The sequence below is a fragment of the Pagrus pagrus genome (assembly GCF_965226575.1).
Source record: "Pagrus pagrus genome assembly, chromosome: 23".
Classification (NCBI taxonomy): domain Eukaryota; kingdom Metazoa; phylum Chordata; class Actinopteri; order Spariformes; family Sparidae; genus Pagrus; species Pagrus pagrus.
In genome coordinates this window covers 7,624,883-7,645,830 of record NC_140205.1, presented here as the reverse complement: position 1 = coordinate 7,645,830, position 20,948 = coordinate 7,624,883, and the positions used below count along the sequence as shown (strand labels likewise).

Genomic DNA, 20,948 nt, shown 5'->3' with positions numbered 1-20,948 from the left:
AACTGAAGGAATCTCATTCATATTGTCATAGGGCTAGTGCATTTATGTGCTGCAGGGGGCTCAGGGGGAAACACCAGGAACATCCAGCGAGAAAGTTGTTATATCTGATCCCCCCCCCCACACACACACACATAATTCTAAGAAGCAGTGTAATAAACTTGTGTCAAAGACAAAGTTTGGTTCTCAAATGTAATGTGCATAATGTCATTGTGTTTTCATGCTAATTTCTATTCTTTTTCTTCACAGATTCACAGCTGAAGTTCAAGATTCACATTGACAAGAGCATTCTTTTCTTATTTAACTCGACCCTCTTTTTCAGCCTCTTTCTGAAATAAAGATGCCTTTTCAAATCTTCTCTGGGCTCATTTTATGTTTGTGACATTGGTGAAGTGGCTGTAGCAGTCTCCGTGGTAGCCACAGTTAGCTGGCATAGCAGCAGGTTCCTGAAGTTTGAGGTTCACAGTTAACTTATTTAAAAGGACAATTAATAAACGCACGCACACACATCCCTTCTTTTGAAAACTTCAGTCTTCTGTTACATTAATGATGTCCTCAAAATGTCATTGTGAATTTTGCACATAATATTACCAATTTCCAACATCTGAGGTCCAGTGAGTTGTTTTCTTTCCACCTGTCAAAAAAATGGAAATTAGCTTTGATATATATACATATATATATATAATCTCAAAGCTAATTTCCATTTTCAGTCTCTTTGCAAGCTAAAGCCATACACATAACAACCACTATATAGTATGACAACAAAGCTGGGTTGTAAGGTAAAACCTCAGCACTGCCTCTTCTGCCACAGCACTCACAGCAGTAACACATTTCTTCCATCCTGTGTCTGTAAACGGGGTTACAGGAACATCTTTTTCAAAAACATCTCCATTGTTGTGTTTGCTAGCAAACGTAGTTAGAGAGGTGTAGTGTGTGTGGCTAATTTTTGTGACGTTATGCTCATCATTTTTGTCAGGTGGAAAGAAAACTCACTGGACCTCAGATGTTGGAAATTGGTAATATGTGCAAAATTCACAATGACATTTTGAGGACATCATTAATGTTACAGAAGACTGAAGTTTTCAAAAGAAGGGATGACGGGACATTATACATTTTCTTCCTTTCATCAAGCTTAATAACGAACTTTATAGACCGTTAATTTGATTAATTTTACCTCCTCTTAAAGTGATTGATACGCAAAAGTTATATTAGCAATGTGTGTGCAAAGTGTTGATGTACTGTACTCCGATGCCGGTAGCTTAACCGCAGCGGCGAGTTAAACAACAGATCCATGCTAACCATGGTAACCGGCAAACAAAGGGAAAAAAAGTTAAACTCCGGGAAATTTCGAGGCGTGTCATTGGACAATACCTACAATGACGTCATACATGTCGGTCTCCGAGCATAGCTGTCTGCTCGGTTTGCCGGAACTGGTAACTCAGACAAAGTTACCAATAAACAAAAAATGTGCAAGAGGTAAGAGTGCCAACAATTTTTGTTTAATTTGTTGAAAAATTAAGATGTTGTCCACAAAAAATTAGGTCCTCCCTCGGTGGGGATAGTCTAAATACACGTAATCTCCCCTTGGCCCACCGCCTTTCTGGTGTTGGTGGAATTTGACTGAAGCTGAGCAATACAGACATACAAACATGTTGCTTAACAACTGCACACCACCTCATGATAGAGTGACAGACCGGTTTTGCTGCATGTATACATTTGATTTAAAGACAAGGCTGGCATACATATCCCGGCTGCAGTGGAGAGCAGACCAAGGTAAGCTCTTAATCTTACCCATTAAAAGACTTAAATTTAATACTATTTTTTATATTTTCAATGAGATATTTTTCACATTTCTACTTTCTGGAGAATACATTATCTGTGTGAATCGAGTAAGCGTAACATATTAATGTCAGGAAAGTAACACAGCACACATTGCTTTCCACAAGGCCTGCTTTTGGGGAGAGCGATAATCAACACCAAAGTTGTACCAAAATTACTGAGGATGAGGATAGATACGCATGATACACAGGTGGAAACAGCTCATTTAATGACAAAACTTCAATTCAACCTTCTCCACCTACCATAGAGTCAGGGGCGGTTCCTCAAATGGGCAATATGGGCATCTGTGGAGGGGCGGCATTAGCACCCGCAAGAAAAAACCTTTTTATTTTTTGTTTGTATTAATTTCATGCAGTTTTTGTATTGCTCATGTATATGTCAAGTTAATTATGTCATGTTGCCGTGTGGGGAGTGGACAGCTAGGCGCCCTCTGTTTTGTGAAGGTGCGTCTGAAATTCAGTCAGTATCGACTCACCCTCATGCTGATGAGAAGTCCGTTGTAGTTTCTTATTCCTGAAAGTGCAGCTGGAGACCCACGGGGGTACCCTCCGGCAACAATAATCCATATAACGAGCGTCAATTGTGCCCGAGCTTCAAATCACTAGTGCAGGCAGATCCCTCTTGTGTTTTTGTGTCGCTCGGTCGCTCAAAGCAGTTGCCGTGTTTCATTTCTTCTCTCTGACAACATTGGTAAGGTGAGCTTTAAAAATATTTATAGTAATATCAGTGTTGTATGAAGTACCCAAAAGTCATACTTGAGTAAAATAAAGATATCGTGTGAAAATATTACTTTTGGTAAAAGTGAAGGTCGCCCATACGAATAGTACTTGAGTAGAAATCTTAAATTAATTAAAGTCTTATCTGATATTGAATGTAAAGTATCAAAAGTAATTTTCTGACAAAAAATGTAATATGAAATAAAACAGTAATTTATACATATATTTATATGCATATACTGTATACTGTAGGTCAATCGATTATCAGCCTGGCCAATTAACGGATCCGATAGTCAGCATTTTTCAGATTTTCTTTTTCTTTTTTTTTTTTTAAAACTTGGTTGTCGACCAAACAAGTTAATTTTAACATGCACACATTTGGCTCTGATGCAGCATGGAATATGAAAAGTAACCAGTAAATAAAGCTATCAAATGAATGTAGTGAGTATAAAGTATTATTTAATTAAGTAGTAATTATTTGTCTGCAAAATGTAGTGGAGTGGAAGTATAAAGAACCAGAAAATGGAAATACTCTAGTAAAGTGCAGTACTTTAGTACAGTACTAAAGTAACTACTAAAGTACTATGTTTTTACCCTAAGCACTTACATCATAGCACTTATGTACTTAAAGTATCATTGATAAATAGCAGCTCCTATGCTCAGACAAGGGCTTGAAAATGGTTTCATTCTTACTTTATCGACGGTGATATGTTGTGCTTACTTTCTTAATATTTGTACATTTACTTTCACAAAATCAAAAAGTGAACTTGAATACATGAAAAATTAAGTCTTGTTTGAGTATTTTTCTTCCTGCTTCCTTGACTTCTCTTTATGCTCGAACTTAACATGAAACTATAGCAACCAGTATTTTATTTCCTGTTCACCATCGGGTTAAAACACTGAGCAAGTGTTGTGTTGTTGGCGGCATATTGCTGGCGTGAAGAGGACGGCTGTAACAGACCAACAAAAGGAGGACGATAAAAAAAATAAATAAAAAAAGACGTTTTAATACGAAGTGGAAAGTAAGCGTGGATGGCAAGGTTCGCGACTGGCTGGTCTACGATGTCACAACAGAAGAAATGCACTGTCAGGATTGCTGTATGTATGGCATACAAACATGTGTTGCTTAACAAGCAAGTCAAACCAGAGGGAAGTGTCTGCTCCTCCTCCTCTTTTGAGGACTCAGAGCCCTCAGTCTATGCTCTGTGACAGGGTTTTTCAATCGTTGCCTGACCTTGACATTACAGGGTAATATAGTTTGGTTTCTGTTAATTATTACGATTGTTATTGTTGTTGTTTATCTAAATGTTATTCAGTCAAAATAGTCAAAATATTAGACTCTTGTCTTGAAAAGCAACATAAACTCAATATGTACAAACTTAGAGTCTTTTCATATAAATGTAATGTTAACAGTTAATCTAAAATTCAAAAAAATGTCGAACTTGGATATGTATACACTACTGTTATTTTCTATCCTAAATGCCTGCCACACCAGGTCAGATACAGCTGTAAGTCATTATGTAGGTCTAGTCATTAATGAGATTAAGTTGGTTAATAACTCGACAGCACTTTAATGTGTATTCTGTACAAGTTCAAGAACGATTCTTATGCATTTTCTGAGTCATTCACCTTTATTTTAGGCACAAAAACTGGTGGCTGGTAAAAAACCACTGTGGCTTGTGGCCAAGAAAGTTAACTTCAGGCCCTGCCGGCATGTGTTCAATCTTTCATGTGTTTTTATGTGTTGAGGGCAAAAGCTTGCAACTGAGAGCTCCTATTACCTCTGAGTGTGAGGTAATGACACAGAATCAAACAACATAAAATAAAAAATTTAAAAAATCCCCAAAAAGATTTTTGATTTGAAAGAACATTTTATTGTAATTATCTGTTTACCCCCTTGCTTTTTAATGTGTTTCTTTCTACAAATGTCTCGTTTTTCTAAGAGTCACTCCATATCGACTGTCACTTGGGTGACTTATACTTGCGTATCCTCTGCTCCATGTTGGACTGTTTCAGTGTATGACCAGATGCTTATAATGAAGCAAATGGCAGTCGAAATTACATTTGGTAGAGTTAACTAAGTATTCAGTATGGTCAAGTAAAGTGTATTTGTATGGAGTCCAGCATATTGTTTGAATTGTTGTCAGAGCAGCGCTGTGTATTTACACTATGCCAGAAACAACAGCAGCGCGATAATGAACTGAACCACATCCTATGTAAATGATGACACAGTTAACTGCCGTATCAAAAGTTCTTTCTACAATTAATGGATCTATTCTCTCTCCAAAGGTGAGCCATGTCGTCCTCACGATCCTCCCCATGCCAGAGGACAACTCTACGCCCATTTGTCTTCAGCAGCTTCATGGTGTTGTGTTTTGTCACTCTTTTCTTCACATATAACGACTTTGAAATGAAGTTCCCTAGTTTCCCTAACATTTTTGTGGACAGAGGCCGTCAATCCTGTCCTCCAGTTGTGTGTGTAGCTGGAGACTCAAACTGTTCCACAGAGCTGCACCACAACCACACCCAGGAGATCCAGGCTGCAGCAGTGGACACTGAGCCTGACACCATCGTATTGATCTGGATGTGGCCATTTGGTTTCAAGTTTGATCTGAGTTGCAGTGATTTCCACATCAAAAAATGCCACTTGACTGATGACAAGACCCTTTACGACAAAGCCCACGGGGTTCTCTTCCACCAAAGGTCCATTCATGGAAATGTGGAAAACTTGCCAAAAGAGCCACGTCCATGGTTTCAGAAATGGGTGTGGTTCAATATGGAGTCGCCTGCAAACTCAGGTCAAATGAGTGAGCTTGATCACTTATTTAACCTGACATGCAACTATCGACTTGATTCAAATATTCCTGTGCCCTATGGGCGCCTGGAGCCTGTGACACCTGAAGATGAAAGGTTCAAATTGCCAGTAAAGGACAAGTTGGTCTGTTGGATTGTGACCAACTGGAATGCACAGTTTAGGAGAGTCCAGTTCTACAATGAACTGAAAGAACACGTCAAGATTCACACTTATGGAAAGGCATTTGACCATGAACTAAGTGAAGAAGACTATTCAAAGATAGTTTCTAGTTGTAAATTCTACCTCTCCTTTGAAAACTCAGTTTACAAAGACTACATCACAGAGAAGTTATACAAGCCAATGAGGCTCGGTAGTGTACCAGTAGTTCTGGGCCCTACAAGACAAAGTTATGAGGACCACATCCCAGGAGATTCTTTCATTCATGTCGATGACTTTTCCACTCCAAAGGAGCTGGCAGAGAGGCTACTGTACCTCGACACCAACAACTCTGAGTACATGGGATATTTTGATTGGACCAACAGGTTTAAAGTGCAAGGGGCTTCGATTGGCTGGGAACATGCTTGCAAAACCTGTAGGTACCTACAGCATAACAAAGGGTATCAAGCCTTTCATGATCTTAATAAATGGTACTGGGGCTAGCAGAATATCCCTGTTTTCTACAAACAGAACTGCGATATTTTTTTCCTGATCTGCACCTGCTAAATTGTTTATAAAACTCACTCTAGCTTTGATGATAAAGAAAACTGATTTCTGTATTATACTCTCTTCTAATGTCAGATCTAAAACTAGGACAACCTTGGTGTGGCTCTGACTGAAAAACAATGGACAAAAGCACCCAAGAAGGTCCTTTTCGTGTCATTGTATACTAGACTAATCCATTGTTCCAGACTTCCGGCTTGTCAAACTACAATTGTTCGGACCAATCAGCGTCCTCTCAGGGAACTACTGGTAGCTACAGGCGTGATTTAGGTCCGACGACAGCAAGAAAAATGACTGTTCATTTGAAAACAACAATGACTGCTTCTCATCATATCATTAAAGCTGCTATAGCATCGGTGATATCAGACCTAGAGAGTATTTTTTCATGGAGACGAACAAACAACAGCACTGAAGGATTTTCTCTGGAAAGATGTTTTTGCTCCTCTCCTGACTGGCTGATGATGATTTCCCAACAGGCTGCGATGATATCGCTGTCCTACCGTTGATCTGATTAGTTGTCTGACATAGATGCTGATAGACAGATGGTTTTTGTCCAATCACCTGCCAAGTTTTTGTTTTTTTAAAAGTGCCTCTCTTTTTCTAAACAGTTTCCAAAGACAACTTTCCAAATGGTTGCATGTAACAAACCATCTGGCACAGCAGCTTAGTGTGAGACTGGGACTCAAACAGTATAAAGCTTTTCACAGGGTTGATTTTATGGAAAGCTTTCTGATAATAAGATATGAATAATTTATTTACAGAGACCCAACATTTCCCCCATGAGCAAGCACTTGGTGACAGTGGTGAGAAACCTCGAGCAGAGCCGGACTCAGTGGTGGGCGGCCATCTGCCTCGACTGGTTGGGTTGAGAGAAGTGCCAGTGAAGTGCAATGGCTTAAATTTTGTGGCAGGGACAGGTCTCTGTAAAGATGTGGTTACAACAGGCTTTGGTTTTCCTGTTGCTTGGTCTCTGAGTCCCATTAGTCCGCTTCATGTTCCTGCAAACGGACATTAGCCAGTCGCAGCCTTAAATCCAAACTGGATCTTGGGCAATCCAGCTGGTCAGGTAGGACGGTGAGCTCAAAGTCTGCTGCTCTTAATCTAAAACTCGCACTTTCTTCTCCAATACTAATGAATGTATTTCCTGCATACTTGTTTCAGAAATAAAGCCAAAAAAAAACCCAGTTAAATACAGAAGTGTAACAGAAGTTGAAGGAGATGCTTGGCCACTGTCATTGTTTGGTCTCAATACAAGTAGATGTGTTATTGTACAACTCTGGGATTCAGTAAATGGCCACGATTAGTGATTATTATAGTGATTATTATCCTCTCCTCCATTGCAGTTCATGAATATGCAGACATCAGCAACGTTAAAGTCATGACGTCAGTGCGAATGTCAATGCTGATAGGCCTCTGTCACACAGTGTCATGCGCAAAAGTTCAATGTTATTTTTACTTGAAATGGGAACCTTTCCTGTCATACTTATAGAAACTTAAGGATCCATCCACTCCATGAAGGCATTTGAATGTAGGCGCTGATTCGCTTTTTTCTTTCTTCTTTTAAATGATTACCTCACAGGATGTTTGATGTATTGTAAATGAGTTTATTCTGATCCATCTAACACACGGTCAAATACCTGGGAAGAGTATAGAGGTCTGGCTGTGAAAATGTGCACTTGTGTTTGTAAAATGTTCTCTGAGAACAACAGCTGCCAAAGTTTGTTCAGGGAGGGTGGCTGAGGGGAATTTTTGAAATATATACTGTATTGGTTTTCTGAATAAATGACGGGTAATGTAATGGATTATGTGACCTATACTGTAGCAAGGGGATTCTACATAGTGTAGCTTTGATTTACTTATTCGGTGAAGGAGATAATGCAGCCAACTGTGATGTTCCTGAAATGTAACAGAAAGTCTGCAGTGAATGTAACCTTGGATTCTGTGGTTGTGGTTTGTAGTTGCACATATCCTTAATTATTTTCTCTGTTGTTGTTATTTCAGGTACTGTAATTTACAACAATGTTCTTTGTCATACAATGTTGTGTCATAATTGATTTTTATGTACTTTTCCATGGCTGCTACAACCTTTAATAAAATGGAGGTGGATGGAATTTCGTTGCCATTGATCAAAGTGTTGAAGCATTATTTCAAAGCTCGTCTGCATGGATAGATTTTTATTTTTATTTTTATTTAACCTTCATTTAACCAGGAATAGACTCATTGAGATTAAAAATCTCTTTTACAAGAGTGTCCTGGCCAAGACAGGCAGCAGCATAGACATACATACACACAAAGACAAAATGGACATAAACATTAATAACACTTAGCATCCAAAACAGCAAACATTTAAGATAAGCTAAAATAATAAAAGCGTCAGGCAAAACATCTGCAGCTAGAGTTTACAGCCTCCAAGTCATCCAATTTACCTTTAAAGGTGTTCAATGAGACCATCTTATTTAGTTTCAAAGTTTTTTGTAACATGTTCCAGGCAGAGGGAGCAGCAAACCTGAACGCTGTCTTACCCAGCTCAGTTCTGACTCTTGGGACAGACAGCAAGCAAAGATCCTGTGACCGAAGATTGTAAGTCCCAGCATTACTTTGGGTAATGTAGGACATAAGGTAAGAAGGGACTAAACCTAAGATTGCCTTGTAAATGAGAATATGCATATGTCTCAGTCTACGCCTTGATAAGGAGGACCATCCAACCCGTTCGTACAGTGTGCAGTGATGAGTACGTGCTTTAAAACCAGTGATGAACCTCAGAGCTCCATGATACACGGTGTCAAGAGCATGTAAGCTTTGAGACGAGGCTAGCATATAAACAACATCACCATAGTCCAAAACAGACATAAAAGTGGCAGCAACCAGTCTCTTTTTTGATTTAAAAGAAAGACAGGATTTAATCCTAAAGTAAAAACCCAGTTTCAGTTTCAGTCTTTTTACCAGTTGCTGGATATGATTTGTGAAAGAGAGGGATTCATCAATTAGTATCCCAAGATATCTGTAATTTGATACACACTCAATTTTCAAGCCCTGAGAGGAGAGGATTGAGGGCAGATTTTGTGGTTTCGACTTTGTGTTTGAGAACAGCATGACTTTAGTTTTGTCAGCATTTAAAACAAACCACGTTAAAAGCAAGTTGTAACTGGGAGTGGGTGCTGAACTGTAGAGTACAGTGTCATCAGCATAAAAGTGTGATTTCCCATTTGACACATTATGAGCAATGTCATTGATATACAAAATGAATAGGAGTAGCCCCAGGACTGATCCCTGGGGTACACCTTTACTTATAGTGAGCGAGCTAGAGGTGCAGCCCTCCACCTGCACACACTGTGTCCTGTCTGTAAGGTAATTAGCAAACCAACTGACAGTTTTTTGAGACAGTCCAGCTTTAGATAGTCTATGCTTAAGCACAAAGTGGTCCACTGTGTCAAATGCCTTAGAGAGATCAATAAATAGGGCTGCACAATGCTGCTTGTTATCCATAGATTCAATAAAATCATTTAAAACTTTAAGAGCTGCTGTTGTTGTGCTATGCATTTTTCTAAAACCAGATTGAAATTTGGATAAAACATTATTACTATATAAAAAATTCTTTAGTTGATCACTAACAGGATTCCAAAACCTTTGCCAGGACAGACAATTTTGAGATGGGCCTGTAGTTATTTAAAATAGTGGGGTCACCCCCTTTAAGCAGGGGAACAACAAAGGCTGACTTCCAGATACGAGGAATTACCTTTGTGGTTAAGCATAGATTAAAAATGTGAGTTGAAGGAGTGGCAATAAAATTTGCTGCTAACTTTAAAAATTAAGGGTCCGGTTTATCAGGGACTGCAGCTTTAGTTGTAACAAAAAGCTTGAGGGCTTTATGTACCTCAGAAACTGTAAAAGTCTGATTTGATGGATCCTGGCCAACAGACTCTTCTGTAGAAGAACAGTTATGCTGAGGACAGGAGGACTCAAATAAAAACCCAGGGGCTATAAAATGCTCATTAAAACAATCGAGCATTTTGGCCTTGTCTGTAACTTTTCCTTCATTATTCACAATGCATGGGGGAAGCTCCAAGCCTTTATTATCATTTTCTGATAATGATTTAATAATTTTCCAAAATTTTGAGGGGTTGTTCAGATTATCTGATGTTTGGGAAAGAAAATAATCGGCTTTGGCCTTTCTGAAAACCAGCCAGTCAGAGTTCTGTTTAGATTTTCTGGCTTTTGCCCATGCTAGGTTCCGTTTATGCAGGAGATCTGATAAGTCTGGTGTGAACCAAGCATTGTTGCGGCCTTTCACTCTGTACTTTTTTAGTGGAGCATGCTTGTTGATTATACTGTTAAACCCCTCAACTGTAACTGGAGGTAAGTTTTCAGTGTCACTTTGGTTAGGTTCAGGTACCAAAACTACATCTAAAAACATCACGTTCAAACTGCAACAAATATTCTGCTCCCATGAAGGAAGAAATAAAATCTATAAAAATAAAATAAAATCCCCCAGAAAATTTGTTAAGCCCGGTGGTACGGTGGCCCACCAGTGCCCAAGCGTGTTTTTTTGTGTCAGGGGCCTGACCCTGACCATTGACTGATGGCAGGGCCCTATAGGCAACAGAGTCATTAATGGAGTAGTAGAACTTAGAAGGAGTGATGTTAAAAGTTGACTGGAAATTTGAAAATATTATCATTATCATGTGTTATTAGAAGACATTTATGTAACACCAGGTCTTACAGCTTGCACTCTTGAAATGCTGTTCAACCAACCACAAAAATAAATAAACAATAAAAAATATTATTTAGATAAATAATATCAACTGTCTGCACTAAAAACTAAAAAACAACTGCCTGGTGTCTCCTTATTTTTTTCCTCAGAGATTTTTACAATCTGGAGTCACGTAAACGTGACCACGCGTCTTTTTCCAGTCAGTCGTCATGGAAACGTGACAATCACGGATCTACCAAAGATACTCTGTAATCTACTGTTTGGACCAGAGAAAACAAACGTGTGTAAACGCGAACTGTACGAGCTGAAAAATGAAACACTGGGTCATTTTCACATCTGGTGAAAGCACCTCGGCTCACAGAAGTCCAGAGCTCTGATGCTGCAGGGGACGACGTGCTAACAGCTAACAGCTACTGGCCGCTGCAGCAGCTGGCTGAGCCTCTAGAGCCACGGCTGGGCTCACGTTAACGGCTACGAGATCGACGTCGACTTCCTGCGTTCCTCTCGGTCAGCTGGCGAAGCAGCGGTCTGATGAGCATGATGTCCGTGACATGTCCCGTTCTGCGCGACGAAGTTGTGACGTTGTCAGGTGATGAAAAAGACACCTGATCACGTGTCGATGGAGTGCCGGGGGGGGGGCAAGTAAGGCTTATAATACACTGGGGGAAACCCTGCTTGTGCGCAAAGTAATTCCACACAGCTGACATGATAAAATCGCTAGGCTGTCACTCACGACGTTCTGTTTATACATGCTGCAGTGGCTGCCGGTTTACGGCACGCCACGCAACAGCACGTCGCACATTGTGCAACAGCACTTCGGACGTCGCGCAACTGCTGTTGCTGAGGCGATAGTGTCTTACGGCATGTCGTGGAAAGTGAAGTTGAGCATTTGGGATTAGGTATCGGATCGGACGGGCTATAGTTGTTTTTTTTCGATGGTCGATCCTGAAATTTTGACCAATATCGGACCAATACCGACCTAGTTTCTTCCTGGAGTTTTTGGATGAAGATGAAGAGAGAGTTAGTTACAGCTGACCAGTTTGGTGTGTACAAGGCAACAGAGGTCTGTGTACTTCAGCAAGAGTCTGGTGTTGGTGGAATTTGCCTGAAGCTGAGCAATACAGACATACTGTACAAACATGTTGCTTAACAACTGCACACCACTTCCTCATGATAGAGTGACAGACCGGTTTTGCTGCATGTATATATTTGATTAAAAGACAAGGCTGGCATACATATCCCAGCTGCAGTGGAGAGCAGACCAAGGTAAGCTCTTAATCTTACCCATTAAAAGACTTAAATTTAATACTATTTTTTACATTTTCAACAGGATACTTTTGACATTTCTACTTTCTGGAGAATGCATTATCTGTGTGAATCGAGTAAGCGTAACATATTAATGTCAGGAAAGTAACACAGCACACATTGCTTTCCACAAGACCTGCTTTTGGGGAGAGCTATAATTAACACCAAAGTTGTACCAAAATTACTGAGGATGAGGATAGATACGCATGATACACAGGTGGAAACACCCCAAAGCTCATTTAATGACAAAACTTCAATTCAACCTTCTCCACCTACCATAGAGTCAGGGGCGGTTACTCATATGGGCAATATGGGCATTTGTGGAGGGGCGGCATTAGCACCCGCAAAAAAAATAAAAAATAAATAAATTTTAGTTTGTATTAATTTCATGCAGTATAATCCATATAACGAGCGTCAATTGTGCCCGAGTGGAAAAGGTCCATAAAACTACCCTAATATTCTTCCATACTTCTCATCCGCTGCAATCCAAATGTCCTGAAGATGTGACATCCAGAGTTTACTCAAAACGATGTCATTTAGTACATTTTTCTAGCCTAAACAGTCAGTATGCTACATTTGCCTGGAGGCGCGCTCACGCGAGTCTCCCTCACAGCGTTGCCCTACGGAAGCCGCGCCAGACAAGATGAACGAGACTCGCGATAGATACACACCAGTATTTACATCCTACTGTGAGTGTCAAAGCTTCGAATCACTAGTGCAGGCAGATCCCTCTTGTGTTTTTGTGTTGCTCGGTCGCTCAAAGCAGTTGCCGTGTTTCATTTCTTTTCTCTGAAAACATTGGCAAGTGTTGTGTTGTTTACCAATCAGGTAGCCTATGTGTGTTGTTGTGTGTTGTTAAGCAAGCCCCGGCTCGCCATTTTCTTGGATTTTAAAACCAAAATGTGGCGGCATATTGCTGGCGTGAAGAGGCCGGCTGTAACAGACCAACAAAAGGAGGACGATTAAAAAATTTTTTTAAAAAGACGTTTTAATACGAAGTGGAAAGTAAGCATGGATGGCAAGGTTCGCGACTGGCTGGTCTACGACGTCACAACAGAAGAAATGCACTGTCAGGATGTATGGCTCGGAGAAAGCGAAATCAAACCAGAGAGGGGGGGGGGGTTGTCTGCTCCTCCTCTTTTGAGGACTCAGCGCCCTCAGTCTATGCTCTGTGACAGGGTTTTTCAATCATTGCTTGACCTTGACATTACAGTCTAATACGGTTTCTGTTAATTATTACGATTGTTATTGTTGTTGTTTATCTAAATGTTATTTAGTCAAAATGGTCAAAATATTAAACTCTTGTCTTGAAAAGCAACATGAACTCAATATGTACAAACTTAAAGAGTCTTTTCATATAAATGTAATGTTAACAGTTAATCTAAAATTCAAAAAAATGTCAAACTTGGATATGTAATGACACTACAGTGACAAAGAAACAGTGACTAATGGATTACAGTTGGGTGTTAACTAAATAAATGAGACCATCAGTGAGATGATTGGCTGTTTGTATTTCTGTTATTTTCTATCCTAAATGCCTGCTACACCAGGTCAGATACAGCTGTAAGTCATTATGTAGGTCTAGTCATTAATGAGATTAAAGGGTCGAATATAATACTCCTGCTACGTAATACGTAATCCGACTCCATAACCACTGAGACCCCTCAAGCCTTTGCAGTTCTCCGTCGTGGTGCCGGATACGCAATGCAATTTCCCGCCCGATGTCTTTAAGGAGGTTCTCGTATTTTCTAATTTCTTCGGCTAGGCGTTCTTCGATCGGATTCATTCTCGTCTTAATTTCGAACCGGTCAAACTCTTTCAAAAGTAATTCCGGAAATTGTGTTTTTAGAGGACCAATCGCAGCCCTTGCCGTCTCCGTTTCCCCTCAACAGAGTGACGGACGTTTAAAAAATATTTTTTATGCGCCCGGGGAGTCCTTAGAGGGTCTCCGACAGGCTCTCCGGCGACGGAGAGGGCTCTCCGTGTCCATGTACAGCACTTTGCGCAGTAGTATAAATTAGGCTTAAGTTGGTTAATAACTCGACAGCACTTTAAAGCTCTGGTCTACGATCTGAGAAAGATTTGAAAAAAGCATCCCCCCAACACACACACCCCTCCCCTCAGAGCTTGTATCGCTCTCCCCTCGGAGCCTCCCGAGACACACCCCCTCCCGCAACAAGAGCAACAAGCCGGCCGGCAGAAACCAAATATAACGCCAGCTTTGAATGCGGAGTAATGATGTTGGATTCACAGGTAAAGTTATTACAATGCACGTTAAACTCACGTAAATCTTGTAAGTCATTACAATGTCCACAGCTGAGCTCCACAGCCAAGCTAGCGTAACGTCATTAGCATGTTACAGCTACGTTACGCTACAGCTACGTAATATGTTACTATTTATCAACAGCTAAGTTGGCCACTTCTAAAAATTATTGAGGGCCAAGAGACTAACAGATGCTGCCGTCTGCTTTAATCACAACGATCGCTTCCACATTGTGGCTGAAAATTAAACCTTCATGAGCCTCGGACCAGCTGTGTCCCAGCTGTAGTCTGAGTAGCACCAGACCGCGACACAAACGTGCCCGTATACCGTAATCTCTTGGTTATGACAGATAAGACACACAAATACACACATCGTAGCGCGTTTATGATAATCCATCATATTGATTTAGCAGAGGCTTCGTTGAAAACAAATGGACAAGACCGGGAGGAGGGTTAGCAAAACAGTTGAGTAGTGACCGGGCGAGAGGTTGTTATGGAGAAAAAAATCTGGACAAATAAAGTAAAAAATCCGGAAATAAATTCGAAACCCCTCCGCTTCACGTTGGGGTTTCATTCATCCCTTCATTCATCTTACTTGCTGCTTCATTTAGCTGCCACGAGCAAATAAATAGGCTGATTTGTGTAAACATGATAGCAATGTTAGCTTGTTGCTAGCTTACAATGCTAAAATAGAGGCTGACGTCTCCGTCGAACAAATAAACAAGTGTTGACAATACTGCAGAGACAGAAATTGTCTCGACACCGTCTAATAACACAGAAACAAACTATCGGCAGCTTTCACAGTCATAAACCAGCATCGGCATGAAAGTTATCTGTGTCACAACATCCACAATAAAGACGAAAGATTACCTGTTCAACAGAAACTCGGCTGTATCAGCAACGCTTTTCAGGTCCATATCTTCGGGCCTTTCGCCACCGTTCAAATGATGACCCAATGTTTACTCTGGTTTGAGCCCTCTTTGTTTCACATCTCCGCTTTTTGTCTTTTCAGTGACAGACTTTCTTTCTTTGACTCTTTGTCAGTGGGGCAAGCAGAGGCAGCTGAACTGCTCAGGGCAAAACAAACCTCTTGTCCGCTTATAGTTTCAAAAGAGGAAGTGGGTCGGGACCAAACGTGAGCAGGAGAGTGAGCGAGGGGATTGGATGGGAAAATTGATCCAATTGGTCAATTTCTTTTCAGTTTTACAGGCGCTAGAGGGAATGGATTTATTTGGTTCCTTTTACTTTTCACATTGTGTAGGTCGTACTATTGGGCCATAACCACCATCTAAATGATGTTAATAATAATGACAAATCTTTCAAATCGTAGACCATAGTGTGTATTCTGTACAAGTTCAAGAAGCATTTTCTGAGTCGTTCACCTTTATTTTAGGCACAAAAAATGTTGGCTGGTAAAAAACCACTGTGGCAAAAAAAGTTAACTTCAGGCCCTGCTGGCATGTGTTCAATCTTTCATGTATTTTTATGTGTTGAGGGCAAAAGCTTGTAACTGAGAGCTCCTATTACCTCTAAGTGTGAGGTAATGATACAGAATCAAACAACATAAAATAAAAAAATTTAAAAAAATTTAAAAAAATAAAAAACGACCAGATTTTTTATCTGAAAGAACATTTTATTGTAGTTATGGCTCTATTCTAATTATCTGTTTACCCCCTGCTTTTTAATGTGTTTCTTTCTACAAATGTCTCTTGTTTTTCTAAGAGTCACTCCATATCGACTGTCACTTGGGTGACTTATACTTGCGTCTCCTCTGCTCCATGTTGGACTGTTTCGGTGTGTGACCAGATGCTTATAATGAAGCAAATGGCAGTCGAAATTACATTTGGTAGAGTTAACTAAGTATTCAGTATGGTCAAGTGAAGTGTATTTGTATGGAGTCCAGCATATTGTTTGAATTGTTGTAAGAGCAGCGCTGTGTTTTTACACTATGCCAGAAACAACAGCAGTGCGATGCTAAACTGAACCACATCCTATGTAAATGATGACACAGTTAACTGCCTTATCAAAAGTTCTTTCTACAATTAATGGATCTATTCTCTCTCCAAAGGTGAGCCATGTCGTCCTCACGATCCTCCCCATGCCAGAGGACAACTCTACGCCCATTTGTCTTCAGCAGCTTCATGGTGTTGTGTTTTGTCACTCTTTTCTTCACATATAACAACTTTGAAATGAAGTTCCCTAGTTTTAATATTTTTGTGGAGAGAGGCCGTCAATCCTGTCCTCCAGTTGTGTGTGTAGCTGGAGAATCAAACTGTTCCACAAAGCTGCACCACAATCACACCCAGGAGATCCAGGCTGCAGCAGTGGACACTGAGCCTGACACCATCGTATTGATCTGGATGTGGCCGTTTGGTCACAAGTTTGATCTGACTTGCAGCGATTTCCACATCAAAAAATGCCACTTGACTGATGACAAGACCCTTTACGACAAAGCCCACGGGGTTCTCATCCACCACTGGGACATTGATGGAAATATGGAAAACTTGCCAAAAAAGCCACGTCCATGGTTTCAGAAATGGGTGTGGTTCAATATGGAGTCGCCTGAAAACGCAGGTCTAATCCACGGGATTAATAACATATTTAACCTGACATGCAACTATCGACTTGATTCAAATATTCCTGTGCCCTATGGGCGCCTGGAGCCTGTGACACCTGAAGATGAAAGGTTCAAATTGCCAGTAAAGGACAAGTTGGTCTGTTGGATTGTGAGCCACTGGAACGAACAGTTTAGGAGAGTTCAGTTCTACAATGAAATGAAAGAACACATCAAGATTCACACTTATGGAAAGGCATTTGACCATGAACTAAGTTACAAAGAGTATACAAATGTAGTTTCTAGTTGTAAATTCTACCTCTCCTTTGAAAACTCAGTTTACAAAGACTACATCACAGAGAAGGTATACAAGCCAATGATCCTCAGTACTGTACCAGTAGTTCTGGGCCATTCAAGACAAAGCTATGAGGACCACATCCCAGGAGATTCTTTCATTCATGTCGATGACTTTTCAACTCCAAAGGAGCTGGCAGACAGGCTACTGTACCTCGACACCAACAACTCTGAGTACATGCGATACTTTGATTGGACCAAGAGGTATAAAGTGCAAAGGGCTAAGCTTGGCAGGACACATGCTTGCGAAACCTGTAGGTACCTACAGCATTACAAAGGGTATCAAGCCTTTCATGATCTTAATAAATGGTTCTGGGGCTAGCAGAACTCAAACAACAAAAAGAAGCATTTTGCTCAGTTTTCTACACACAAAACCGAATGCCATGGGAATCATTTTAAAGATGTTATGATCAATCACAATCAAAAATCTACATGTTGTACCTTGGATTGACTTCTTTACCTAAATCGTCAAAATACAGAAGTTGAAGGAGATGCTTGGCCACTGTCATTGTTTGGTCTCAATACAAGTAGATGTGTTATCGTACAACTCTGGTAGTCGGTAAACGGCCACGACTAGTGATTATTATAGTGATTATTATCCTCTCCTCCATTGCAGTTCATGAATATGCAGACATCAGCAACATTAAAGTCACGACGTCAGTGCGAATGTCAATGCTGATAGGCCTCTGTCACACAGTGTCATGCGCAAAAGTTCAATATGCTATTTTAACTTGAAATGGGAACCTTTCCTGTCATAGAAACTTAAGGATCCATCCACTCCATGAAGACATTTGAATGTAGGCGGTGATTCTCTTTTTTCTTTCTTTTAAATGATTACCTCACAGGATGTTTGATGTATTGTAAAGGAGTTTATTCTGATCCATCGAACACACGATCAAATACCTTGGAAGAGTATAGAGGTCTGGCTGTGAAAATGCGCACTTGTGTTTGTGAAATGTTCTCTGTGAACAACAGCTGCCAAAGTTTGTTCAGGGAGGGTGGCTGAGGGGAATTTTCGAAATATATACTGTATTGGTTTTCTGAATAAATGACGGGTAATGTAATGGATTATGTGACCTATACTGTAGCAAGGGGATTCTACATATTGTAGCTTTGATTTACTTATTCGGTGAAGGAGATAATGCAGCCAACTGTGATGTTCCTAAAATGTAACAGAAAGTCTGCAGTGAATGTAACCTTGGATTCTGTGGTTGTGGTTTGTAGTTGCACATATCCTTAATTATTTTCTCTGTTGTTGTTATTTCAGGTACTGTAATTTACAACAATGTTCTTTGTCATACAATGTTGTGTCAGAGAATTGATTTTTATGTACTTTTCCATGGCTGCTGCAACCTTTAATAAAATGGAGGTGGATGGAATTTCGTTGCCATTGATCAAAGTGTTGAAGCATTATTTCAAAGCTCGTCTGCATGGATAGATGTAACTGGAGGTAAGTTTTCAGTGTCACTTTGGTTAGGTTCAGGTACCAAAACTACAAGGCTAACTTCAGGCAGAAAAAAACTCCCAATTTGGTTAGGTTTAGACACCAAAACTATGTGGTTAGGTTGAGGCCACAAACTAATTGGTTGGTGTAGGCGACAAAGCTATCTTGTTTGTTTTTTTGGATTTTTTTTTTTTTTGGTATTTGTTGAGAGGTTTGCATGGAATATGGCCAACGCTCACCACTCAAAGCTCCACTGAACTTTGCTAAACAAGAGAACAAGTAACAAAGAAAGGAAAATGAACACAAACTAAACTGCTTTGAAGAACACTGTTTCCAACTCAGACATTTTGCACTTCATGCTGACAGCAGCCGATGCAACAGCGGTTGCAGACCACACTTGACCACCATCCTGTCCACCATTACTGTCTCTCATGTAGTGTAGAATGTTCTGTGATCTTTACATCCTGTGACGTTTCTGCTGTCACGGGATGCTAATAAGCTAGACCACACAGCCTTACTAGAAGCCCCTTTTCTTTCTTTTTTTTGAAGTTTGGTAAGCCATATATAAAACACTCAGACCAAAGACCCTGGTGTTGATTCTCTGAAAAGCAGACTGCAACAGCCTTGCAATAAAAAGTCTGAAACTCCCTTGGATAAGCTAAACGTTTAACTATTTGATGCTAAATTGCAAAGCTGATAACCAGTTGCTGAACTGACGTTAAATTGTTGAACGGATGCCAATCTGCTATATGGTGAATATTCACAGTTTAACTACTAGATGCTCAACAGAACATTGTCATGTTGATTATTTGATGCTAAAGCTAATAGATTTACCTCAAAATGACTGTGAGTTAAAGCTAACATGATCACTCTGGAATTGCTTCGGAGTTCAAACTAATATGTGACTTGGTTTTTCTGAACCACAACTTCCAAGAGTTTTAAACTGAAATGATGACATCTATGTCTTGTGTTGCACAGATGTCTGCTTAAGTTAGCGTGCTATCCAGCTATCCCTGGCCCATCCTGGTCCAAAGCTCTGAGCTTCAAGTCCTGACTGCTAACTGCACAACTATTCGAGCTAACAGTCTAATAGTCTCATCCAGGGCAACTGCTTTCTGGACAGGACACTGACTGAAACACATTTCTGAACCACGAAAACCAGAGCCGGTTCAGACCTCCATGGGGCCCTAGACAAAATTCTGCTAAGGGGCCTACCTAACTGAACTCAAAAAATGTTCAACAGTCGCATCTGACACCCAGTGCTTCCACTCATCCCAATTGGCTGCATTTGTTTTATTTTCATATACTTCAAATGTAGGTAATTATTTATATTATTATTTATTTTATAATTATTATTTATTTAGCACCATTGTCATAATATTTCATGAGTTTTATTTATTCACTAAGATATCTGCATCTTTATTTGCCTGTGGGCTATCCAAGCAAACAAAATTCAATCTTAGTCAATATTTATCCATTACTTTCCATTTTGTATAAGTGCAGTTGTAACTACACTACAACTAAAATGATAGAAGCCAGCAAGAGGCACACGGAGACCGGGGTTCACCGGGCTCACCGCCCTGTTAATGTAGGTCAAACACGGACTAGTCCCTCCCACTCTCCCACCTGGAGAGGAGAGTTACCTGACTGCTGTTCCCGCAGTTCATTGTCATGTTGTTTCTTCCTCCTTTTTTCATTCCCCCGAGGGATAACTCCGCTTCATCGTGGCGTGCTACACGCTGTCTTGCTAGGCTGATGCGCTGGGAATCTGGGACACGTGCGCGACGGACGGTCACGTTTTTATTTCTTTTTGCCTCTTTTAGTTTGCGGGGCCCTGCGCAACGTGCATAGTGTGCGTATTGGGTGAACCGGTACTGATGAAAACAAACCGGTTTATCCGTAGGTGTGTCTGACTAACGAAAACAGGTTCACAGTGAACATTCCTTTGCTTCCTCAGAACTTCATGTGATGTGGGTTAAGAGTTGGGCATGTACGCATGAACTGCAGCATAAGTTACACAGTCAAATTTTGTGTTCTCTTTGGATTTTACGGCTTCTCTAACCCTGGTACTGCTGGCCGTTTCCCTTAAGTTTAAAGAAGAAGTATAATCTTAAGAAAGAAAGAAAACACTCAAGAAACAGTCAGATTTGAGCACAATTTAAATCTATGAGGTGAACCTATTATAATACATTACAACAACATGACGGCCGGGTGGATAACCGTTAGCGACGTTAGCCAGCCACATGCTGACG

At 40.4% G+C, this 20,948-nt stretch overlaps 2 protein-coding genes across 2 annotated transcripts; both read left to right on the top strand.

The window, feature by feature from the left end:
* Positions 1 to 4,848: 4,848 nt before the first annotated feature.
* Positions 4,849 to 6,507, top strand: LOC311252793 (4-galactosyl-N-acetylglucosaminide 3-alpha-L-fucosyltransferase 9-like; the record flags this gene model as incomplete). Its single annotated transcript, XM_084346332.1, has 1 exon — positions 4,849 to 6,507. One exon carries the CDS (start codon positions 4,849 to 4,851, stop codon positions 6,004 to 6,006), a length of 1,158 nt encoding a protein of 385 aa, XP_084202458.1. The 3' UTR covers positions 6,007 to 6,507.
* A 5,521-nt stretch (positions 6,508 to 12,028) lies between these two features.
* On the top strand, positions 12,029 to 18,333 carry LOC311252513 (4-galactosyl-N-acetylglucosaminide 3-alpha-L-fucosyltransferase 9-like). Its single transcript, XM_084345710.1, has 2 exons — positions 12,029 to 12,043; positions 16,413 to 18,333. Exon 2 carries the CDS (start codon positions 16,420 to 16,422, stop codon positions 17,572 to 17,574), a length of 1,155 nt encoding a protein of 384 aa, XP_084201836.1. The 5' UTR covers positions 12,029 to 12,043; positions 16,413 to 16,419; the 3' UTR covers positions 17,575 to 18,333.
* The last annotated feature ends 2,615 nt before the right edge of the window (positions 18,334 to 20,948 follow it).